Here is a 25,901-nt window from a genome sequence, read left to right as displayed (position 1 = left end):
TACTTTTGCTGTGCACTCAGCAGTAGCTTTGCCTTTGGAAAAACAGTGGTAGAACTGGGTTCAAGTGTCATTAAGAAGCCCAGCCTTCACGCACACCACTAACAATCCCTTCATTTCATAAGACCTTGCTGGCCTTGGATGCATCCACAGCTGTTGTCCTCTTGGTTTTGTTGCTGAAAAGACTTGGAACAAGTTATCTCCTGGGGTAAACTGGTGTGTTGTCAGCTGATGTCAGTAGTGCTGCACCAGTTTGCACCAGTGGCAAATCTGGCCCCAGCCACACGAGAATCAGGAAACTGAGGTTACAGTAAGGGTTTTTTGTACTACAGGAATGAATGACAGGGCAGTTTCAGTTTCCTGTGTGACTACATTTCTTGCATCCCTCACTTTTGGTCTTTCTCACACACTGCATCCCGAGCACAGCATGCTGCGAGGAAAGATTAAAGATGTTGCAGATCTCATTAATCTGGAGTGTCCCTGAACATGTAGCTACTACAATTCTGTGGGTAGGACAGAAATTTCTGTACTGAACCAGTAATGTCACAGAAATAAGTAAGAAAAAGAATTTGCAGGATAAAAGCAACTCTTTTGAGCAGACATTTAGCTTTAAAGCAGCAACCTTTCATCTCCCTGGCTAAGTCCTCTGCTGGTGTAAGCTGTCACATCATCATCAAGCCACATAATTTACACTAGTTCATGGGTCCTGCTGTATTAGGAACACCAAGTTAATCTACTTTGTGTTGTAACTTCTTGAGATATCACAGTCACCAAGTAACTAGACAATCATCTCCAAAGACAAATCCTGTTAAATGCAATGAGATAGATAAAAGAGGCAATGGCTTCACTGACAAACTGTAGGTGGATCCTGTGGTAGTACCTAACCTTTAGACCTTACCTAGATCACAGTGAAACCAAAAGAAGTTTCTGTCACCTCTCATGTTGTCAAGATCTGTCCCCAGCTCCTCAGCTGGAGCTCCCAACTCAATCACAGAACACTGCAAGCCAGCATAACATCAGAGACTGTGATGGTACCCAGGCAGCTTTTTCCCTTTGGACGTAAACAGGTGGTGATGCTGTTGGCTGCAGTTCATGGAAGTCTTACATGGTCAAAGGTTTTGCAGGATTCACCTTCTGAGTATGATCACAAGGGGGCTGCAAGCCCCAGAAGTTTGTCATTGACTCATACAGAGTCAAGATTTCCCTGTGTGTTCCCTGGCCAACCCCTATAGGAAGTAATTTTGCTTTCTTCTGTTCTTTTAGAAATCAGAGCTTTGTTAGATGACAATTTATGATGAACATTTATAACACCTTTCCCTGAGAAGTGTATGTTAAAATAGGACACCTAGGTCCATCTATTCTACCACTGAACCATCTGGTAGGAAATTCAAATTCAAAAAAGAAAATCAGAAAATTACCCCTGCAACAGTTCTTTCCTATAAAAATGGATTTTTTTGAAACATCCAGAAGTCCTGAAAGCAAGAAGAGTCCATAACAAAATCCTGTTATTTCCCACCTTCTCAAATACATTTCAGGAAGAGACAGTTGCCTCTATTTCAGTTAAATAAAATACAAGAACATGACATGGCAGACAGGGTTGTAGAAAAATAGTCAGTTACAACAAATTATACTATGCAGTGGTGTTTTAATGCTTTAGAATAATCCTGACAGCTCACAGCTAGTTTCTGTACACCCAGAGGGAGCGTGGTGAGAAGGCAGGGGCTAGCCAGGGATTCAGGCAGGACCTGCTCTCCTGGATGAGTCCTGTGGCCCCAGTGATTCACTCTCTAATGTGGGAGTAATGGAACTGGCCCGGTTTTGTAAATTGCTTTGAGATGTGCCCATAGAAAGTGATTTGTAGAAAGCATGCATTGCTTTTAATTCCACCTCCAGGGAATAATGATACTACTCAGAGTATGGGAAGCTCAGTATGAAGACAGCTTTTTGCTGGACCTAGGCCTTGAATAATTTTTTTCCCTGTTTACATTGTGTATTTACTTTTTGCACTTCATTCAGAATAGATAATGAAAACAGTATAGTCTGCTTCCACTTTTGTTTCTGGCATAGATCAAAGACTTTAATAGACTCAGACTCAGCAGAACTCCAAATGCTTCTTTCAGTACAGATACAGCCAATTAAATGGCTCTGTTCGCTTTCAGGAGGATTACTTGAGATTTTATTATTTGCACTGCTCTAAATTCAGTCCTTAGAAGAGAGTGGACATATTCTGCCAAAAAAAAAAAAGAAGAAGAGAAAAAAAAAGTGGAAAATAGCAAAGGATTTTTTTCTGCATCTCTGTATTTCATGCAATCAGCCTTAGAAAAGTGAACTGCAGTCCTCCTTATTAAAGCAGTCCTGTCCTTTTCTTTTTCTCCCAGCCTTGGAATTGCTACAGAGGGATAAAGTTCTGCATGGCTCACTCACTCACACAGTTGTAATAAGTCAGAGCAGGCTGGCTCCCTGCCCAACAAAACACAAACTCCCCTGAAGTCTCCAGCTTTTCCATGGCAACACCACAGTCATCAACACAGCAAACAATCACTCCAACCCCTTTTACCTCTCCCCTTGTAGCACAGGGAAGGATAGCATTGCACCCAGCCCATGGACCTGTGCTAATTACTGGGCATGAAAGGAGATAGTGATGGAGATCATGTAACCCTCTACATGGAGCTTTATGTGAGATCAAAGGAAAGAAGAAGCACTGAAACACTTAACACTTCTCACTGTATTTGCTTAAATGAAAAGATTGCTGCTCCATGCTCAAGACATGAAACACCAAAGAGAGTAAGCACACTGAGACTGAATGGGGGTGCAAACAGCACTACAAAGCAAGAGTCTAACCCTGAGTAGAGCCCCTTGTCACCTGTCACTCCAAGGTGTGTAATAGACTGATCCTTGCCATGGTTATTGATGTGCCAGGCCAGTGCCTGGCTTTCAGGGAGTAACAGCAGAATGATGGTTCTGCAAATAGAATTGTTCCCCAGCTCTGCTCTGAGTGGTGCTGCTCAAGATCTTCATGGAGGAGGGAGCAGTTACTGGTGCTCCAGAAGTTACAGTGCTGGGGCCCTGATCTGTCACTGCTTTGCAATGGCATCCTTCACACCTGTCCAAATAAAAGCTAACACCAGAGCTGAACACCACCCTCCTCATCTGGTAGCATTTTACTCACAATTTGCATAGGTATATAAGACCTCACAAGCTGCAAGGCTATAGAAAATTAGGCCCAAAAGGCCCCAAAGTATCTTGTTTAAACTAAGAGCTAGTGGTTTTCAAGCTGTGGTCTGCAGACCCATGAGGGTCTGAGGACTACTTCTGAAGGGTCTGTGAAAGCTAAGTAAGAAAAGCAAGTCAATTGCCACGAGGCTTAAATAAGTTGTAAATGAACCTTCATATGTATTGGAAAACTTTTAGAGGATTTGTAGTTTATAAAAGATTGACAGGTATGTCCACAGACTTTATACTCCCCTGTAGACATGGTAAGAACCTGCTCTGTTCAAGAAAAGCTACCTTGTTTTTGGATAATTTGAGGGTACATGTGACAGCATGGATAAGCATATGGGCAGTTCTCTGCCACTAAACCTCAGCAGTATAAACTCAAGAATGGATATAGTTTTCCTGGCATATGCAATATTGGAATTTCTTTGGACTGAGATTTTTTTGTTGAGCTTTTAGGCCCTCGTTAAAGTAAAAAAAGATTTGTAGGCTGGAAATACCATAGGCCAACTAGTTCCTTGTGGACAAAGTAGTTTTTAAAGTAAATTGGCCCCCAAACAGCCATTTCCAATTCAAATCCTGATACAAAAGAATGTTCTTCAGGCTTTACAAAATTACTTAACTATTTTTGTAACATTTGAAAAAATTATTTATTTGGAAAAAATTCAAAATGGAAATAATACTCCCAGTATTCAAGCTTAAATGTAGGCTAAGATAGTCCCATGCTTTCAATGTACCTGGCCTTGGAGTAAGTCTGTGGAAAGGTGTGAACCTCTGCTCCAGGACAAATGACCTTGGGGTGTCAGTCCCCATTGCAAAATCCTGCCAGCACTAGTCATTCTTCATTGACACACGTGTGACTGAGGCAGTGTGGGGCCACAGTCCCTTGTACAGAGCCCTGCAGTTTGTCTTGGTCCAGTACAACCTGTGGGAGAATTCATCCTTCTTTTGGGGTGAATGGTACAAATAAGGATTCTGGAGGACTAACAGCACTTCAGTTACATGTATTTCAGTCGAAGTTAGTGCAGAACCACTCTGAACCATAATCCCAGCCAGAATATTTCGTTCAAACTTACATTAGAGACATTTTGGTGTGGATAGCTTAAGAAAGAGGGTCAGTTTTCTACATGATAGACATACACATAGCTCAGGCAGGATTTGTTGCAACTAACGCAAATCTTGACACCCTAACACTGAGCTGAACTCTCATTGGCAAGAGAAGCACTTAATTTGATACCCACAGTGTGATGAGCTCCTAATGATGGTATGTTCCATGTCATTTTAAGATTGCTTCACCCTGGCTGCTGGGTTACATCTGCAGTGCAGGCCAAAATGTAACCCACTGGTCAGTGTGTGTTATGCATCCATTTCTGTGGCTCATCCACAGAGGAAATGAGTCTCTCAGCTACTACCCTGAAAGAGGTTTGTCCACCCACACTATGATAGCTTGTAAGTTTAATTCTAGAGGTCCCTGACCTCTAGAATTTGGTAGTGGTGAAAACAGTGGTTAGCATGCAAGTTTCTGTGTGTTAACATGAACTAGGACACAAAAACAGAAGCAACCCTTTGATTATGTACTGATGACCTGAACAAAGCCAGTCAACCCAAACTGAATTCTTCTATGAAAATGATTTTTAATTTGATTTTTCCTTATCTTAAGAAAATAGCATTACACTTTAAGGCTGGGGCCAGTCCTTTTTTCTTCAGTGGCAACGTGAACACTTGTCTTCTGTATGAACAGGCTCACTAGTAAAATCCCGGTGGCTCCTACTGAGACACAACAATAAAACTTCCTCCTGGGACTCTGTGATGCACTGCCACAGCAGTCTCAGAACCTACAGACCCAGAAAAGCAATCTAGAGCTTTGCACTATTCTGTCTCAGCTGTGATAAGATTCCTTTCAGTAGGCTGGGAAGCCTTAGGATGAACGTGACGTTCCCTCTGTCTCTCCCTCACGTGCCACTGATGATGGCTGCAGATGTGTGTTAGGATGTCAGCCCCATGGGGCAGCCTCAGCTTGAGGAGGTCAGATTGGTTTCCAGCAGGACCAGTAAAGCAAAGATCAAATGGCTTATTAACCAGAGGTGAAATTAGAGCCTTGTTGCTATCGGTACAGATTCTCTTCTTTCTCTCATTGGTGTTAATCAGAAAAAATTAATGAGATTGGGTATAAAACTGAACGGTCCTGCCCTAGCCAAGGGTCTACATGTTCATTTTCTGCTTTGTATCCAGTTGCAAAGCCACTGTCTGTCAGTAGCTCAGACCTTTTCATTCTGCCATGCCAGGTACTCCTTCCCATCATAGACAGATGGGTGGCAGTTCCCAACCATCTGCCTAGTGCTCCTTGCAAGCAGAGGAATCACACCAGGAAAGCAAATATGAAGCCCTTCATATCACCATCCTACATTATGGTTCATCCCTGCCCAGTCAGAAGTGTCCCTTGCCATTAGCCAGAGCAGCCCCAGGTACGAGTTGCTGTGGTTTGCATGCCTGCACCCCCCATCACATGGGTGGGCTATCTTTGCTGGCTGACAGCCTTCAGACACACCAGTGGGCATCATCATCAGTGCAAGCTGCAAGTGTTCCAATCAGAACCAAACACTCCAGCTTAACTTTGCTTTCTCTTTTTCAGGACTGTTTTCATAAATAAGCAGACTTTCTTCTCCCTGCTGTGAGTGGGAAAGGCACTCACTGTGTCTCCTGCTAAGCAGCCCATCCTGGCTAAAACTAAGGGCCTTAAGGGGCCCTCATAAGCACCGCTGGGTGCCTCCCTGTCATGCTTGGTTTGGGAATAACTTGTATGAAGGGTGAGTCTTTCTTATCAGTCAAGTTCCTCACTGGAACAGGTAGCCTGGAGAGGTTGTGGAGTCTGTCTCACTGGAGATATTCAAGAACCATCTGGATGCAATCCTGCGCCATAGGACACACAATCCTGCATCTAGAACAGTCCTGCTTGAACAGGGGGTTGGATCAGATGACCCACTGTAGCCCCTTTCAACCTTATCTATTTTGGGATGCTGAGTTTCTGCATAACTAGACAGCCCTTTGCCTCAGTAACTGTTATGTAAAGTGAATTGCTGGAAATGTTTCTGTGATGCAAGAGCAGACAAAAAAATTAAAGGGGGAGGCAGCGAGGAGGAGGATTGATTAACTGGACTATCCTAACCATGTGTTACTGAGCAGTGCCACCAACAAAACTAACTGAAAATAAACACTGACAGTAGCTGTAGCTCATTTCCATCAAGGAAACCAAATGAAATCTGATGGTGTAGAAACTACAGGACCTCTTCAGAAAAATGGTCTCATTAATAATGTTTCTGAGCAGTTATCAGAGGTATCCACGGCCTTGCATTTGAATTTCGCTGGAGAAACTCTCTAAGGCATAGGAAACCTTTGAACAATCCATTTCTGTGCTATAGCATCTCAGTTATCAACACCAAGTATCTGCCACCAGGTCCTCACCACCTCAAAGTCAGTGGGATGGGAGAAGGACAAGAAGGTCTGCTGTTTGCAATGCTCATTGCCTAACAGAAGAGCTTGTATAGCTCTTTTAACCTTTGCTCAACATTATGTCTCATGCCTCTCTGCCTCATGCTTTTACCAAGGCCCCAATCTCCTTCCTGCCATTCCTTGATAAAAGGATAATAAATGCAGTAAAGATACTAATGTGTTAGGTTAGATTACATTAGATAAGAGATAGTTACAAAAGACCAGCAGAGTTGTTCATGCAGGACTTAAATGTCTCTGGCTCTAAGCAGCTTTGTTTTGCTTTCAGATCCATTGTTCCTGTAATATTGTACCTTTAAATACCATTTCAGAAGAAGCCAGGTCCTAATATGTAGTTCATTACCCCTGTGAGAGGCAAGGACTCTGGCCTCCCCAGCAAAGCACTCACATTAAGTTGGTGCCCACACAACCTTCAAAGTGCACACACAGAGTGTGGTTTGTCAAGCAGAAAAAGGTGATGGCTAAAGAGGGATTAAATGCTGAGGGAGAAAACTTGTTCTGAGGATACAAAGCATACCAAGAGACAGAAAAGCACAAGTTTTAGGTGTGCAATTGTCTTATAATAGGCCTGATAAATCAGGAGGTCTGGCCACTGGCTCCTGTTGCACAGCTAGAGTGGAGTCAGTCAAATTGGATCAGTTTCTTCCTTGGAAAATGACAAAAAATAATTCTACTGCTTCTTGAAAGAATGGCTATCCTGCTCTACATCAATTTGCTTTCCTAGTCCCAGGGTAATTTTTTCAAGCTTCCTTTGCTTACTTGTCATAGGATTGTACGGAGCTAGACACTCGAGCACTGACAGCAAAATTTCGCTCTCTTCCTCTGCCCTTCAGCTCTTCTTCTGCCTTGGGCTCCTAGCACTGGCCTCTTAACACCACTCTGAGATCAATGGTTACCATGTGTGCTGGGAAGTTCAGGCATCCCACCACCCTGCAAGGACTGTGAGAAACAGGGAGTCTGAGAGACAGAGTTTTCAGCCTTAATATTGCATTTCCCAGCTGGGACCTGCCTGTGTGTGGTATACCTAGAGTCCTTTACAGGTAAAGCCCTTTTCAAGAAATTATTGCCTTTAATTTTTTAAAATACATTTTCAGTAATATATCTATAGAATGAAAAGCCAAAACAGAGGGAAAGCAGAAACAGTGAAAGATCAGAAGGAAATTATAATAACTCAGCCTTCTCTAAAGGCCCAACACTCACAACACTGGCAAGAAAAGAGACTGGACTGTCTCCTACTAGCAAAATTCAGGATTTTTCCTAGACCACACTTACAAGCAAGGAAGGAAATGGGCCTTTTACATTTGTTCTCTAGTATTTCTAACTGTTCAAGAAACAAGAAAGCCTGTCTTTATACAAGGCATTTAAAATAGTGTTTTCACTGTACAGCAAACCAAAATGTCAAGTTAGTACTACTATTTCAGAAAGTAAATAGGTAACTACTTAGGTAAATACAAAGAATACTTTGTCCTCTGGCACTGATGGATGACTCATTGACTGATGCACTGATGTCACATGTCGGTTTGGGTTTTTTTTTCAGCCATGGCTCCAACCTGTATTCTTGACTCCAGCAAAATCTCCTAGGGATAAATGTTCCAAAAGTCTCCAGAGATTTTAGGCTAAGATTCAAAAATACAATTAGATGTCCAGTTCTCCTTGCTTTCAGTTCAGTACAGAGAAGATTTGATGCCTACATGTTTTAAGTCAAAAAGATTTGGACTCCTGAGTGTTACCAGACTGGTCATTGGGATGCAGGAGAGGAATCCAAGAGTCCAAGGGTCCAACTCCCTGTCAAACAGAGTCATGGAAATAATGCTAACTCTGTATGAAGAGTTACCTTTCTAAGATATAATTGCCCTTCATTTAATGGCAGTTGCTTTAAATATACTGCACCTAGGTATGCACCACAGTTACGTTATTGAACATTCAAACAGCAAATAGGTGGTAGCACTTCCAAAATGTGTTTACAGTTCAGAGACACTCAGATTCCAGAGTGAGTGAAAACGTAAAAGGTGACCAGGAGATCCTCCACATTTTCTGCCTTGCCTGCACCACACAGCCCTATTTAAGAGTCACTAAAATACAAGATAGTGGATGAACTACTATTCTTAAAACTTTGGTATACTCTTAAGCATTTTCTGAATCAGACCAATAAAGATGCCTCCTCCAGAATGGGGTCCACTTCCACAATGAAGCAGCACTCAAACAGAAAAGTATTTAATCATATGTTTATTGTCACACATACTTTTTTGGTATTTTTCTGAACTGGAGCATAAGCATTCACAACTGTATGCCCAGTCTGTGAGTGCTCATGGCCTGTGGTGAAGGGTCAAAGAACCTACAAGTGCCTTGTCAACTCACAGAAGTTTTTGCTCTAAGTTTCATATGACAGCGACACAGGAACTTTGAGCTCATCCTTTATAAAACTAGTACGAGAAGAGAATACACTCAAGGTCATTAGATGTCCATTGTAGCAAAAAAGCTAAAGACAGCTAGAGAAGCAGTATGAGTGAAGATGAGGAGAACATGTGGAAAACATGTGTTCAGAATGTCCCTCCCAGCCTGGCCCTCTGGCCTTTCCAAACTAGAAAAACAACATTATGAAGCAGCAGTGTCAGAAGCATGAAAGGAGAGATGGGAGGGCAATAACCCAGGTGAGAGGGGGTGTATGTGGAGGAGGAGACATGGCTTATAGCTTAAGGAAGTGGAGGAGGGGGACAGCAGAGAAGAACTTTACCAGGGGAAGGGGGTGAGTGTGACTTCAGTGACCAAAAGTGGCAATGCAAGGCTGGGGTGAGGAGTCCTTCTGACCCGTGTCAAAGAGCCTGTGCTTTGATGGCAGCCTGGGAGACCCAAGCACAGACAGTACGTCCTGGGAGAGGGCTGCAAGAACCACATAATAAAGTGTTGCAGTAAATAGCCCTTTTGGTACAGCTGTCATCCAAAGGCTGTTATCCTTCAGAGGCATGACAGAATGAACACACATTCAGTACACTGGCAAGGGGGTTGTCAACGTCACTAGCCATCCTGGCTCTAGCAGGGTCCCTCAGATGTATTGTTGTGTGTGGTACAAATGTATGCCAAAGGCCTTACATATGGTTGGTTTATACAGAAAGTTTTAGAAGTACATACTGTTTACTCAAGGGACTGGATTAACTTCTGCAGAGCTATTCTGGTCCACCTGTAAACACATGGACTAAAGGGCCTTATGAAAAGTAGTTACTGTGTATTTCCAAGTGGCACCTTTTAAAACCTGGATATCTTGTGTTATGAATGCTGGGGGTTTGTTTTGGTTTCTAAGTACCAAAAATGACAGGATCATGCTATACAACTACTGGATACAGTTATTTTTTCCCCCAGTTCAAAGCTTTTTTTTTCCCACCAGTCCCCTAGGGCTGAAAAGGTTGTGTGTTAAACTTGCAGTATAGACTGCTGCTGGCAATTGCCCTCATCCCAATGCCCTTGCTTGGATGAATAGCAAGGTCTGTATGGGATTGACCAAGGGGACGAGAGGGGAGAGGGCTGTGGTGCTCCCAGGCCTGCTTACACAGGAGCCTCACAGACATCAGCCCAGGCACATCTATAGCTTCCTTAGCTGCTGAGAGTGGCACTGATGTCATTCTAGGAGCTCCTACATGAAGGATGTTTGTGCCTAGTTTGAGGATAGCCTTCACACTGCACCTGAGCTGTGCTCTCAGATTCACCATCCACACACAGACTGCAGATTATGCCTTCAGGTTGCCTCAGGGCACCCCTTGAAGGACAGTCTTGACTTACCCAAAGGGACAGAATTAACTGAGCCTGGAATTAGCCATTAGCTCTGTTTTCTAAACTATGACTTTGACGGAAAGCAAGAAGATTTTGTAGTAAAGGGGGAAAAAAAGCAGGAAGCTGGGGAGTGGGGGGAGGAGGGGGAATGGAGGCAGAGTGTGTTTGCAGCTGCTGGCCATCAAATTTCAATTCAATCAACATGACTGAGTTCCAGCTCCTGAAAAAGAGACCTTTTGACAACATATTGACATAGCCTGAACTACAGTAGTCCAAGTGGCAGTGCTATAATTATAAGGATTATATTTAATATTGCACTTAGAAATGAAGGCCTGAAACACTGTGACACTCTCTCTCTCCCTAAAAGCTGGCCAAAATATGTCCTAGGACATATGGTAATACACAAAGTTGGTAGGAAAAAAGAAACGCCAGAACTCAAATAGTTATAAAAGAGGATCATGTGGCTGGCAGCTCAGGTCCGTTGGGAGTTGAACAGTGAGGAGGAAAAATGAGTGTGAAAGGAAGGGCAGTTGGATTTGCAGGAAAAATGGCAAGTAGTTTTTAAAAGTACAGAATTAACTGGTTTAAGAAAATAAGTCAATCGATAATTAATACACTACTTACTTGTGAATTTGGATTCTTTTTGTAGCATGTCGTGGACTTCAGCCAGGCTGAGGCCTGTTTGTTGAACAAAGACCAAACCCTGCAAATATTTCTTGACTTGCTTAATTCGACACATCTTGATTTCAGTGCGATTTCCCATGTGTGCACAATTAAGCACACGCATAAGTGTTTCCGGGAACCGGGCCATGGAGGTAAGCGGCTGCCTGTTGAACACCAAGTCTATCTAGCTTGGAAGGATGGCGAACCAAAAGCTTTCAGAGAAGCAGAGAGAATGCATTTCTTTGGAAAACAAAATAATTGTCTATAAACTAGCATAATGATCAGAAATAAAAGGCCTGATCCTACATTAGGCTGGTATTCCACAGTGCCACGTCCGCAGTATTTCTCATAGGCAGTTTCAGGAAGGGCAAATCAGATCATAATCAGGACTGAAAATGCAGATGTTGAGATGCCATAACAATGAGGAAAAGGGAAAAAAAGGAAAAAAGCGGGAAGGGAAGGGAAGGGAAGGGAAGGGAAGGGAAGGGAAGGGAAGGGAAGGGAAGGGAAGGGAAGGGAAGGGAAGGGAAGGGAAGGGAAGGCAAGGCAAGGCAAGGCAAGGCAAGGCAAGGCAAGGCAAGGCAAGGCAAGGCAAGGCAAGGCAAGGCAAGGCAAGGCACCTGAAGATGGTTTCTAAAGTAACAGAACCCTAAATAAATGGCCTGATTTTCCAAAGTGAAAAACATAAACTGAACAGCCCATGCAGCATTTTTGCCAACTGTCACTGAGGCGGTATTTCTAAAATCTGGTGGAATGACTCATTCCAGAACAACAACTGTTGCCAACAAGGTCTTTCCTTCAAGTCTAGATATTTGAATAAGGGAGATACAAAAACAAAATAAACAGAAAAATCAGGGATAGCTTCTTGTCTTGGGGTTCACCTCTGAAGCTGCCCATGAAGTCACCCACTCTCCAAAGTGCCTCCCCAATCTACTGAGTAGGAATCCAGGTGATCCTCTGAGCCAGGGAAGGGATTGAGTCAACCTCCTGTTTGTTAAACCAAATTCTTCCTTCTGCACCTAGTCGCCACCTCTCACACCATGGATATGTGCAGGATGCATCCTCCTGATCCATTCTGCCCTCCACAGCAGCAAACATAACCAGGAGAAGCACAACCCTGCCAACAGGTAGCACAGTCCTCAAGTGGTTTGAGACAGACACCCTTAAACTCCGTGGGAGCAAGGCTGTACCAAAGACTCCACTGTTGTGCAGTAACTAAACACAGCCCTGTCAGCACCAATGAACGCCCTTCTTTGGCTAGTACAGAATGCAATGATTTCAGAGATGCTTTCTGAAGCAGTGTTATTTTGCTGAATAATTTATGTCTCTGAGTCTTCTGAAAATGAGCAGCATACACTTCAGTGCTGCAATAATACTATTCAGTGGAGACAGTGCACATTATGTTCAGTAAGCTCATTGCTTAAACACTGTTGCCATGACTATAAGAAAGTGATTATACTATTGTTTACAAGAGACTCTCAGTAAGTCATTACCACAGTAGCCAGAGTTTTGCCTCAAGTGAAAATTTTTCAGAAGGAAAAAAATAATCTCACAGGTATAATTAACTTTGTGATCAAGATAAACCATTGAAAGGCTTTGGAAACTGAATACATCCTACAGTGAGGAATGAAAATAAGTAAGGATCACCAGTGTCTCAGGACTGTTGACTTACTGGTTTTCTGACTGTTTCATGGGTAAGTTCCATTGAGAAGAAAAGCCCTGCTAATTAAATAACTGTTACAACTGATTTATAGGGCAAGCACCAATATAGGAGTTCAACTGTGATGGGTAATGCTATAAAAACAAACCACTTTGTACATAATGTAAGGGGAAAAAAAAAGACTTTAAAATTTTGACTTAGAAGAAACATTTGGGATTATGAAATATAGCTTTTCAGTGTCCTGGATTGAAATCAATACCCAGAACACTCAGTTCTGAATCCTCTAGAGCATATACATGTACAAGAGTCCAGTACACGACCTCTTTATCTCAATAACATGGTGATGATCAATAGTTTCCAAAAGTAAGAAGCAATTCTGAAGCTGTTGGAAAGTCATCCTCACATTTCCTATGATCAGTAACAGGCCAGGAACACAAAGCAAAGAGATGATTAATAGAGTGCTGGACTAGGAGTCAGGAAATCTGGGCTCTGTTCCCAGCTCTGCCACTGACCTGCTGTTTGGCCTTGGGCAAGACACTTGACCTTTCTGTGCTTCTGTTCCTCCTTCCATTCTTTGTCTATCTTGTCTCTTGAGGCACTGAGCTAGGCAGGGAAGGGCACAGTTCTCACTGGGTGTTTGTATAACACCTACTCTAGGGAGGTGGCTGCAGAGATCTACAATAAAGCCAGGGTACCACCAGGATGACTCTTACACAATAGCATGCTTTGTTTCAAAACAGAATGGCCATGATGAATGCTCTTGGGGTTTCATCTGCTAGTCCAGGATCTTACCAAGTCTTTTAGCCAGGCTCAGGCAGCAGGTAAATGGGTTTGCAAGATCTACATCCTCACTTTTTAGAAGCACTTTCACATTGATTCCTAATTGGTACTAATTTCTCTCCACCTTGATTCAGCTGGGTTTGCAAGCACATCAGAATTATAACTGAGTGACATAGATAAAAATAGCTACAGGAGGCATTTCTGAATACAAGGAATTTCTTTAGGGAAATGCCAACACCTGTAGGTGAAACCACAGGCATGAGGGTGTTTTCAAATTAAAACTAAAATAAATTATAATTTTTATGTAAGTGCATTGGAATTTTGCATAAATTATTCAATTAAGCAGTATTTCTTAGTGTTTTTCTCACCCTGAGCCCTAAATGTGAACCATCCTCCATTACTACCAGATGGGAGACAACACATGCAGGGCAAGGTGGCTCTCACCTGCTTTCACTGGGGAGCAGCTGCAGCCTCAGAGAGACCTGATGACTTGCATATATACTCTCAGTTCCAGTCCCACTCTGCTCCCAGTTAGCTGAAGCATCAAGTACATGAAACTTGGACACGGAAGACTTAATTGGAGATTAATTTGAGCACATACTGATGCAGAATCAGGAACAAGTAAATCAAGAAAATATAAAGCATACATATTCATGATTATGAAAAAAAGGTAAAAAGATGCTTTTCTCTGCTAAAAACAAAGGTCACTGCCACATCTTGCGCTTTTATTGTGAATATTGGCAACATGGTGCCATGAAAACCTAGGTCTGGAGTCATGTGATTATGTAAAAGACCCATTCAGGTTTGTATTTCCAATACTCAGATCTGTGGGTCAAAGGCTGAAAAAGTGATTTGAAGCTTCTCCAAGGCTTTGTCAAAGCAAACATTCAAAATTCCTGTTTTAGGCTCCATCCATAATGAATTTGGCTTCTGAGCAATAAAACTCACCATCACATCTCAATTCACTTTACAGAAGTGATAAATAGTATCTTTCATAGAAGAAACTGCCGTTTATGGAAGTGAAATAACAGGAGTAATCTGTTGAATAGATCCTAGAGTCAAAGTGGAAACACTTAGATTTCAGTTTACAGCATGCTCACCTAAAAGCAGTTGCTAGAGAGTTGCAGGTATTTTGGTTTAGGTATTAGTGTTGGAACTACAGTACAAATATGGACTGATTACCTGCATCTAAAAATACTTTGGAAGAACCGGACAAGGTATAGCAAATTTACAAGTTGGCTTTATAGTGGCTATAGGAAGCTTTCTAATGGTAATCTAGGGCATAAATAGTTTATGTCTTTATTTAAAAGAAAAAAAAGCACAGAAAAAATCTGTATCTTAGTACTGCTAAGTTGAAACTTGGATCCAAATCTCACTCAGCACCAGCTCCTTCTTTTCTGCAGCCAAGACTACTGCCTCTTTCACTGCTCAAAGTTGTTCCAAACTGAAGCAGCATGACATAGGTAAGACTTTTTTCAGGTTTACAGACTGTGATTAAGATTTGTGGAAAATACAGACCTGTCAAGAATCCCATCAGCCTCATCTTACTCCTGCTGGGAGTACCACCACTGGGAATTCATATAGGGGAATACTGACATGCAGACACCAGAGAGAGGTCAAAGAGCAAAGACCTGATTCTTCTCTTCAGAGCAGCCAGGTGGCCAAAGCTCTTCTAGGCACCATGCAGCTGATTTCATGCCCTCTAAGGTGTTACATAAGTGGTTGCTTTAATCACCTGCTTGAATTCCAGGATATATTCATGTCAGGTCATTGACATGTAGAGTTGAGCCTTCAGCAAAACCCAAGGTCCCGTGTGCTGGTGAGGCCGCACCACCAGAAAAGCTAAAGCATAGAAGGGAAATAGTGGCACAACAGGAGACATTTGCAAGACCACAGAGACACTTTCTGGCAGACCTAGCACCTCTATGCCAGTGCTTTGTTAGCTGGAGCAGCTTGCCAGCTTCCAGCTCCTCCTACACCACACAGGGAGTGCAATATAAACAAAGCAGTGGAGATACTGCCCTTTCCATAGTTGTCAAAAGGATCTGCATTCTTTTCCATTAATGAGACAGTGGTGAAGTTTCAGTTTTATAAGGCAGCAGACTTAATAAGAAAAGCAGACCACAAATGGCCTCTGAAGACAATATCTTGGTTGAAGGGACTGCTGACAGCAGTTAGGAGAAGGAAGAGAGGCGCTGTGGCCTTTCTTAACCTGCTGACTAACCTAAACTGCTGGGGCTTTTTTTTGGTCACTGCAACCTAACTGAACCCCACATACTCCTTCTGCAGGAAGTGCTCTTTGCGAGGGGAGAAGTACCAATAGTGATGTGAGTCAAAGTTACAGCAAAACAGCTTCTCTGACTCAGACATACCTGTCTAACGTTCAGATTTCCCCACAGAACAGCTCACATTTTTGCTGGAGTCCCACTTTTCAAAGTAGAACAAACAGAAGCTGAATATCACTTTCCTTTGTTGTGGTGCTACAGAAAAGGGACTCAAATTGAGTACTGCAGGGGATGCAAGAACTCTGTCAGAGGACATGCCATAACAGCCACAGATGTGAATAAGCCCACAGGTTGGCCTTGGAGAGCACATCAAGTCCAGGCAGAGACATTGTTCCTCTGCTCACTGCCTACAGAAACTTTGGTGGTGGAAACAGTCTCTTAAACAGTTTCAGAATGGAGGAGACTTTCATTAAATGTATTCAAAGCTGAAAAAGCTTTAAAGGGTGCAAGTGATTTGATGGGAGAGGTAGGCCTGAAAAGGATCCTACAAATTAGCATAAATTTAACAAATTCATTTGTTGAAATCCTCATTAAAAACAGCTTCTATGCAGCTTGGTCTGGAAAATATTTTCACAGTTAAGGGGAAAAAAGATTTTAAAATGGCACCCATGTCCATCCAAAGCAAATGGCTCTCAGCAGGCCAGAGGGCCCATTACAGCAGATCAATGTTTTCCACCCACACAAGCAATGTGACTTACTCTTTTTACCTGACTCAGCTACATAAATTGTGATTGTCAGAACACAGCTTTGCTCCTGCAGAAGCCCAAGGAGCAGAGAGCAGTCCTTTATCTCACAAACAGAACATTTCCATTGCTTTGGCACCAAACTTTGTGTCAGTGAAAAGACTGCACTCTAGCTTTGCAGAATGGTTTGTGCTTTAATCCACCTGTCTTCACCACACCATAATGTCACTTCACCCCACAGCTGGTCACCTTATCCTGCTTGCTTCAGAGCACTTCCAAATGTTATGTGCATTCACAAAAAATGCAGGTGTTTCTGCAGGGTGTCCTGGCAGCCAAGCAGCAAACAAAACAAAGAACTTGGGAGATGGGGATAAGTGTCAGCTTGGGCGAAGATACCAGACCACAATCGTTCTTTTTACAATACTCAAGGATCTTTAACACTAGCACAGAGGAGGCCAAACCTCAGCAAACACAGTGTGGATCATTTAAAAAAAAAAAAATCCTAAGGAAATTAATTCAGGATCTCCACATAAAATAAGTGCCTAAATTGAGGTTTTACAAGTCAGTCTTGGCTCTTGGTACCAGTCAGGCAACCCTGGTTTTCACTGAGGTCCTCTGGGAACTGGGACAAACCCACTGACTCTTCTAGATTTGTACAGCTGTTGATGAAAATTTAGGAAGCACGAGGAATTAACACATTCCCCTCTTCCTTGGATATATCACTTTTATGGGATGGTTTTCCCTTTTCTTTTTTCACCTGCTTCCAGACTATATCTGGGGAGCAGGCCACTTTTACAGTCACTTTTCAAGTACAGAAAATATTAATGTATTTAATTGCTATTTAAAATGAATTCTTCTAATGATAAATTTAGCACAACCATGAGATGGGTGAATGTAGAACAAGTCACCTGTGACTGATGACAAACATTGCTTAACACAGTCAGAGCCACCGGGGTGATGGCTGCAATGAAAGAACCTGGCCAGAATAATCCACTAATGCCTATGAGACAGAGTTCCCAGCTGTCACAGAGCAAAATGAGCAGTGCTCAGCCTGTGTCAGAAGGATGATGGAATGAATTGGCTGCCAGAGACTTGAAACTGCAATGCAAGAAGTTTAGTATTACCAGTTCAGTGCTTAAGGCACTGAGGAATGCCCTCCAGAGCTAACTGTTTACATATAACATAAACAGTATAAACAGCTAAGTGCTGAAGGGCATATACATACATATAGATGTATGTATAAAAGCAAGACAGAATATTTTTTTATCTGTTCCACTCTGCACCACGGAAAGTAACAACACCATATAAATAAACAAATGTCAGCTCTTGGGAAATGCACGAAGGCAGAAAGTACAAAAGCTTCCCTAGCTGCGTCCCTGAAGAATAAATCTCTCATTCACACACGCCCACATTCATTGGTCCAGCTAAAAAAAAATCTGATCTCCACTCAGCAATTAGAAAATGCTGTTGCTAAAGATACTTTCTCAAAAATCAAAGTAACAATGTTAAATTGAGGCCAAACCAAACTCCTCTAAAAACTCTCTCTTCTGCCAGTTCTAAACTGCCCACTGGGAAAAGATAATTATCAAATAATAGTACCAACAATGTCAGATAATCACTTCAAGCTCTTTGATACATTCAAGGAAACATTGTTTCAAATGTTACCAAGTGTCAAATATTTACTTTTGAGTCCAACTGTGGAAATGACCCATCCAATGCCACTAAACACTGCAGGCACATGTGTAACAAGAGCAGTGGGACCTGCAAAGCAGAGGAAACAACCCAGCTGGGTTTTGCAGACAAAAGAGTGTCCTGGTAGCCAGAGCTCCCCAGCGAGAGTTATGACTGCCTTTGCACTTATCTGTGCGGAGCTGTGGGGTTTTTTTTTAAACTGGTGGACCTACAGCAAGGCATATGGAGCTTTACATTCCCCTTGGAGTTGGCTGTGTCCAGTCTCACATGCTCAGAGTGAGACTCGAAGCCGTGCTCCTGTCTTGTACTTCCCTGTGCTAGAGCTGTACCTGCCACAACTGAAACTCAGAGCTGCCCCTTGTTCCAGGACCCTGTGCACCCTGTCTGCTGCAAGGAATAAATCTGGAATTAGAGGAATAGCACATATAAGGCTTGCACTGGATTTCCTCTTGAGAATCACTCCAGAGAGGTTGAATTCTGCTTAGGGATTGTTCTCTTCCCATCCCTTTATAATGCACAGGACAACAGGCTTAGTCTACCTCGTCCTTCCTCTTCTAGTACCCTTGGAATAACTGGCAGGGATAACTTCTCTTCCAGCTATGGCTGAAGGAAAAGCAAGACTCTGTTCTTTCCTGGTCCAGCCCTGCCCTCTGGATTTTCAAGAACAGGAACACAAAGCTGTACTACCTCAAAGCCCCATGACCCTCAGCCACTTGAATTCACCCCGCTCAGACACCGCGTGTTTAGCTATTCCTTGTTAATATTTGCAACACTGTTGTAAGGAGCTCTTGGTAAGGAGAAGGTGTACCTCCACAATGCAGAGGTGTGACTTTGAACCAATGCCTTTCTCTGTTTCCTAATCAGAGCAGCAAATGAGGAATGTCAGTGTCAAGCATAGAGTGGGAGGATGTGCAGTGACACCTTACAACAATGCTGTTCCATGAGCCAGCATTTACTCGGTGTCAAAACACAGTTCAGGGCCCCAAACGTCATGCTCACTGAAGTCACACACCTTGTCAGCATGATTACCGAAGGCTGGTGTGCAAAAATGATGGGAACTTTGTCAGACCTTTTGCTTCTCAAGGTCACGTGTGTGTGGAGTTTTCTGGGAGGTAATGCAACATGCAACATAGAGTGAGGGCTGTGCACAGAATCTCCAGCAAGCAGCAGGCTAATAGCCATTAGTGATATCTCAGAAACAAGAACAACCTCTCTGCACTTAAAAGATGAAAATCTTTCAGTATTTTCTTGGGAGTTGTTTCATTTAGCATTTCCAAGCAGCTGTCTCCAGCTATTTCATAATAATAGTAACAACTAGCAAAAAAAAAAAATTCAAAACAAACAAACAAAACAAAACAAAAAACCAACCCCACATAGGCCTGTTGCCTGATTTCTGAAAGTGAATTTTTCTGGGACATACACTATTAGGTAAAAGCCCTTTTTTTTTTTTTCCCATAAGGCAAGTGCAAAGCATTACATTAATACACACTGGAAAAATAAGATAATGGCTTTCTTAATTGTGACGAGGAATGTGGGGAGATTTAATCTGAACACTGAGTCAGGTGGAAGCGCCTAAACTCCCCTCGGACACAATGTTATCGCATTTAACGCTTACATCATCACCCTCACGAATGATGCTGAGTAACGCAGCCCCAAACGTCGATCCACGCACCGCACGGGTAAGAAGGGAGAAACGACCACAAAGGTCCCGTTTTAGCATACGTCAGGCACTAAGAAAGATAAGTTTGATGTCTGGAGCAGAGGGAGCGATCTATTTTCAGCTGTTCGAATAGCAGCCGCGGGCCTATCAGGATGCAGTCACTCCTCTCAGTGTTTCGCATGTGTGCCGAGAATTAAGAGTTGGGAGGCAGCACAGCGGAGCAAATGCCTTCAAAAGCGTGGTGCACTGACTGCTCGTAATAAAGTAACAGGAGACAAGGCTTCGCCTCCTTGACATGTTCAGAGCAATTTCCAGTTGAAAAAGGTCAGCGTATCATTTACAGAGCGGCAGTGCCTGGAAAACTCTCGTAACTCTGCTCCGCGAAACCCTCTGGGTGACAATAACAACCTGGGCATCGCTGCCGAGGCCGGCGCTCGGAGCTGCCCCTCGGGCGCTCCGCTCCGGACAGTGCCCGCTGCCCCGGGCTTAGGCAGTGCCTCAGTTCCAGGGGCACGGCTGAGAAACGACCTAAAATAGGTGCCTGGAGCCCTGGCGAACGGGATGGAGCGGGGAACGGGGAGCAATCCTGAAGGCGGGTGATACTCGAGCGCTACTTTTGACCCTTGCTCGGGGACGCGCTGACAGCGTCGGCTGCCGGTGCCCTCCTCAGGGATGCCGATGTCACCGCCTCGGCAAGGCGCGACGGCAGAGGCGCGCGACGCGTTTGTAGGTGCACAGCATGATGTAAAAACACCCCAAAGCAACACCCCAAGCAGTCCCAAAATCCCTTCGAAGAGCACACACACACACACACACGCCCTCAGCCCCCCGAGCTCGGAGCCCGCCCACCGCCCCTCACACACTCGACGCCGTCGGGGGCCCGGCGCCTGGCAGGGCCCGCCCCGCGGCGCAGCGGGCCGAGCCCACGGACACCGCCGGGCCCGCGGGACGGCGCGGACAGGGCGGGCGCCCAGCGGGGCGAGCGGGGGCTCGGCGCGGCGCCTCCCCGCCGGCAGCGGGCGCTGTGACTCACCGCCAGGAGCGCCGAGGCGCGCTGCTCCCCCGCCGGCTGCTCCCCGTTGATGCCGCCGTTGCCGAGGAGGTGCTGGTGGTAGTCCGGGGGCGCCGCGCCGGCGGCAGCGGCGGCGGCGGGGGCGGCGGCCGCCTTGGGGTGCTTGCCGGCCTTGCGGGCGCCCTGCCCCTGCTGCACGAGGTGGAGGAGCTGCAAGGTGCTCTCCCGCTCGCGGTCGGAGCTCTCGGCGCGGCCCCGCTCGTAGCGCCCCTCGCAGCTGAGGTGGTGCTGGCGGCAGACGGCGATGCGGGCCCGCAGCCGCTCCACGATGGCGCTGTGCACCCGGGGCGCCGCCGGGCCCCCCCCCAGCAGCCCGGCCCCCAGCCCCGCGGCCTGGGGGGGAGCCGTGTCGCCCATCGTTGGCTGCCGGTCCTGGCCCTCCGGATGGGTCGGTCCTCACTGCCGCATGGAGGAGGGCGGGGGGGATGGGGGGGGAGGCGGGGGCAGCGGCGGGAGCCCGAGCCCGGGGGCTGGCGGCGGGGCGGAGGGCGGTCAGCCCCGCGCCCCCAGCCCACCCCCGCCCGGCCCCCGGGCGGTGACGGCCCCGCGGGGGGTTGACAGATCGGGGGGCGGGAGGGGGTCGCTAGGGCTGCGCCAGCATCGGCCGGCGAGAGGGGCGGGGGTCGGGGCCGGGCAGCCCCGGCCGAGGGGCGCCCGGTGAGGGGGGGACGGCGGGGCTCCGCCGGGGGAGGAGAACGGGGGGGGGGGGGGGGAAAAAGCCAAATAAAGCGAGCCGCTGCCTTCAAAATGAATCCCTGGACGAAGGAGCTCTCCGTCGGGAATGAGTGAGACTTGGCAGGTTTATTGGGTTTATTTTATTTCGGGGGAGCGGGGGGTGTTATTCCTTGAAGTGAAAATTTAAGGCATTGCCGTGGTCGGCGGCGCGGAGAAACCCCCGGCGGACCGAAAATCTCGTAGGTTAGCTGGAGGGGGTTTGTTGGGGTGTCTCTCTCTCTCTCTCTCTCTTTTTTTTTTTTTTTTTTCTTTTAAGTCTTTAGTAAATGTGCAAATAAAGAGCCGGGGAAGGAGGAGAAAGAGGAGGAGGGTCGGGTTAGTTCAGTCTTTGTGCTTTCTCGCTTCTCTCGCCCGCTCGTTGCTGGCCACTCTGCGGCGTGGTGACTGTGTCCGGCTGGCTGCCACTAAACTGTAGTTCCTCTAAAAATCAGAGAGACAGATCCCCCGGTCCGGAACAATGTCAGTCAGTGGACTTCCAAACCACGATTCGCCTTCACTTAATTCAGCCACTGGATAAATCCGTATTGCTTTCAGTGCTCATCTCCCCGCTTAGTATTAAGCAGCAAGCTACGGACACAGGCAAAGAACTCCTCTCGCGTACTTTCCCTTTTACTCCCAGATATCGAACAGTTTCAAGTACAGTTTCAAGAAAAGCACGGAGGAGGGGGGAGAAGGGGAAGAGGGGGGAAAAACCCCAAACAAGCAACCCAGCCCCTCTTCAGACAGTAATTACAAACGGAGAGTTGCACTTACAAACTTCCAGCATTTTGCCCCCAGAACAGTCCAGCAGCCACTTTTCCTTTGTGTTTTTGTATATTCCATGCCCGCGCCGGCGGGCGGGTGTTTGCCGGTGGGCTGTCGGCGCTGCCGGTGCCGGAGCTGCCCGCGGCCCCTCCGTGCGGCGCGGCGCGGAGCAGCGCGGAGCGGGGGCGGGAGGCGGGTGTCACCGACACAGAGCGCGGCCGGGGACGCGGCGCCCGGGAGGGGAGCGGAGCCTCCCAGCGGCCGCCGAGGGGAGTCGGGCTGCCGCTGCCGCTCCCCGGGAGGTATGTGCATGGGAAGAAGCCAAGGAAATCCCCGCTCCCCTCCTCGCCTTCTACCTGGGTGCCGGGCCGGGCGCGGAGCAGCTGCCGAGGAGCGCAGCCTCCCGCGCTCTCCTTCCTCCCCCGGCGGCGAGACCTTCAGGCGAGTACGAGGGAGTTCTCAAATAAATCACGGCGCTGCGCTCCTCTACCAGCTGGATTTCTCTGGAACAGACGGTATAAAAACAAGCAGTGCGTTCTAGGGCGCTCGCATGCACGGGACGAGTGCACGACACGAGGTCAGGCTCGGGATGTGGGAGCTCCGCGCGCTGACAGGAGCTTCTTGGGTGTCCGGGGCAAGTCACGTAGCGCCTACACTGTGGTTCCTCCCCGGGAAAGCCGCAGGCTTAGTGCTTCTCTCGCCCGGCTCCTCTATTTAGAGCAGGGCAATTTTAGACTGCGAGATGTGGCCTCTGGAACTGGCCTTGCTGCAACTGGCAGCCGTCAGGTTCTGCGTGTTGGTGTAGGTGAGCTGTAAAGGAGGATGCAGAAATAGCTGGGAGCTGGCCGGCTTTATTAAAGCAATATGCTGTTGTACTACTGTGGCTGCATTAGCCAAATTCCCAAATACCTCTGGGAATAAAAATGGCCCCCAAGCACGCAGAGACACATCCCTGATGGAAAACCTCCAAGGTCTGTTGGGACTGTACAGCCTTTAGTAGATGGGTGCATTATCTCTTTCAGTTCTGCAACGGGTCCAGTCAGAAAAATACACAAATTTCATCTCAGCATACTGAGACCATTAAGCTGAGGATGAAGAGGAGCTGACAATAACCCTCTCAGGTGTTTTTATCCCCTTCCAAGGTCATGCAAATAAATACTTCGAATGCCAGTGATAAAGTGACACATTCCTGGAAAATCCCCCAGAATAGAAAAGATATGCAGCATTAGACATACAGGAAATATAAAACCCCCCACTTTCATAACCCCCATCTCCTTCATGCGGCAACAAACACGAGGGTTTATTGCATGATGTGAGTTTCCAGGTTCTGGCTTGGTGAGCACCAGCCAGAGCCTCCAGCCCCATGTTTGTCTCAGCAAATGCTTTGAGACTTTGCTGAGGGATAAGGTCTGTGAGACAGGGTTTGGGGCCACGCTGCCTTCAGAGGAAGGCATTATTGCTAACAGGAAAAGAGTTTTTGTTGTTGTTTAACCTTGAACAACTGAGGAAGAGTGGGTTATTATTTGATATGTAACAGTAGCTTGAATCTGTTGAGAACAGTGGGTTGGCACAGCTGGAAAATTAAATGAAATGATAATGTTTCTAAGAGAGTAGACAATGTTACCTTTGCTTCAGGCCTTGCTTGGGCTTTTATTTGTTCTGTAGCGCTCAGATGTCATTACTGTGCTTAAGGGGGGGTCAGTCACAGAACACATGTGCAACAGTAACACATGAATCTCATGGAGAGTAAGTGGGAGTGTTTTAAATGATGTCTTAGCCGTTTTTCAAAGTGGCTGCGGGAATATGAAATCCATGGTGCTGCTCCAGAAGCTACCAAGACAGCTGGAGGAATTCTCTCTCTCACTCTTACAAGACTTCGTAGAACTCAGAGAGTGATCTTTCCAAGCAAAGATTTTTTTTTTTTAAATCTTAACTTGAGACTTTCAAGATGCGCTTTTTGCCAAGCAGCATCTCGAGAGTTCGGTTTGCGTGTGATCTCTCCCTTCCGAGGCGAGAGGCAGCGGCTGCGGGGCTGCGCTGCGAGCCCCGCTCGCTCAATCCGCAGCAAATGCTGCCCCTGGTGTTTCCGAGCAGGAAATACCCCACAGCCATCCCTCGGCTTTCCAAGTTTTGTTCAGAAGACCCTGGCGAATGTCACCATCCCCTGGATACTGCCATCAGTTTTGGACTGGTCGGTTGTCAATTTTCTTAAAAGCAAACGGTTCTTAACACATTGCAACATCCATTGCGATTAGTGGCATTCTCATAAGCACACTCAGGATAAAACAACCTAAGAGGTCCTTGAACAATTAATTACTTTATTCCTTCTGTTGACAGTAATTTGTGACCTTTTTACCTGACATTGTAATCTCACCTGAACTGTCATGCTTGAGCATTTTTTTTCTGTTTGAATTCCCTACTGCTGTTGAAGCTCTGAGTTTCCCAAAGCAGCAGCCCCCTCCAGATGAGAAAAGCACTTATTTCTGCTGAGTTCACAGCAGGAATTCTCACCCTAGACATCCCATCGTGCTAGTAACTTTCCAAAATGGAACAAAAAGATTTTGCTGAACCCGTGTCACCTAAAATCTTGAGTGCATGCTTCAGTCTCAGCACATGCCTCGTTCGTCTGTGCTTAGAAATCACATATCAAATTGCTTCAAAGTTACATTAACTCCACTGGAACGGCATATACTTAAAATCAATCCTACATTGGACTTTCTGAACTTGGAGCTTTGAATTTTCAGCTGTTTCCATTATTTACTTTTCAGTGAGAGTTCTTTGCCCTTTGCCATTTTGATTTCCTGGGGTATTCTCTGCTAGGCTCATGTATGATGCTGCTCACCTGGCAAATTGTTTAACTTTGAAGCAGAGTCTGACTGCACCTGAGTCAGTTTTCTCGTCTTTAAATTTTGGGCACAAGCTGCTTGCAATTACTGCTTTATTTAAACTGTGAAGTAAGAAATCTTGAACAGAGCATTTATGTTTGTTTGTTGGGTTTTTGTTAGTTGTTTTTTGGTTTTTTTAAACTAATAATAATTAATCCAAGGAAACTGTGTTTATGTCTTATTTAATAAAAAATAGGGGAAGAAACCACTTACTACCTAGACAATTACCAAAATTCACATCAACTATTCAGGAAAGTGGAGCCACTGATGGGGTTATTATCAGGTTCTTTTAATACAATTTCACATATTTCTCATATTACGCTTTGGCTGGTAGATCATACTTTTTTACATTCTTTTGTCTAATCTCTGAATTCAGATTAGAAATTGGTATTTTTCTTCTCAAAGCAGAATCAGAAAGGCAACTTTTTAAAGACTACTTTGTGTGTGCTGGATATTTCTCTTGGAATGGTATTGTATTTACAAGTGTTTGTGTAGCACACATGCACACTAGCACACTCTGTTTATCCAGACAGACTTAAAAAAGGATAAAACTAGAAGCC

General features: G+C 45.4%; 1 protein-coding gene across 1 annotated transcript in view; it reads right to left on the bottom strand.

Moving 5' to 3' along the window:
* The window catches only part of MAML2 (mastermind like transcriptional coactivator 2), a 209,819-nt gene extending 188,183 nt beyond the window's left edge, over positions 1-21,636 (bottom strand). The window contains 1 exon segment of the mRNA XM_036383961.1: positions 20,939-21,636. Within this exon segment, the coding sequence (XP_036239854.1) occupies positions 20,939-21,334 (396 nt within the window). The 5' untranslated portion in view covers positions 21,335-21,636.
* Between the last annotated feature and the right edge of the window lie 4,265 nt (positions 21,637-25,901).

The sequence above is a fragment of the Molothrus ater genome, chromosome 2, assembly GCF_012460135.2.
Source record: "Molothrus ater isolate BHLD 08-10-18 breed brown headed cowbird chromosome 2, BPBGC_Mater_1.1, whole genome shotgun sequence".
Classification (NCBI taxonomy): domain Eukaryota; kingdom Metazoa; phylum Chordata; class Aves; order Passeriformes; family Icteridae; genus Molothrus; species Molothrus ater.
Note: the sequence above shows the minus strand (reverse complement) of the source record. Positions and strands in the feature narration are given on the sequence as shown.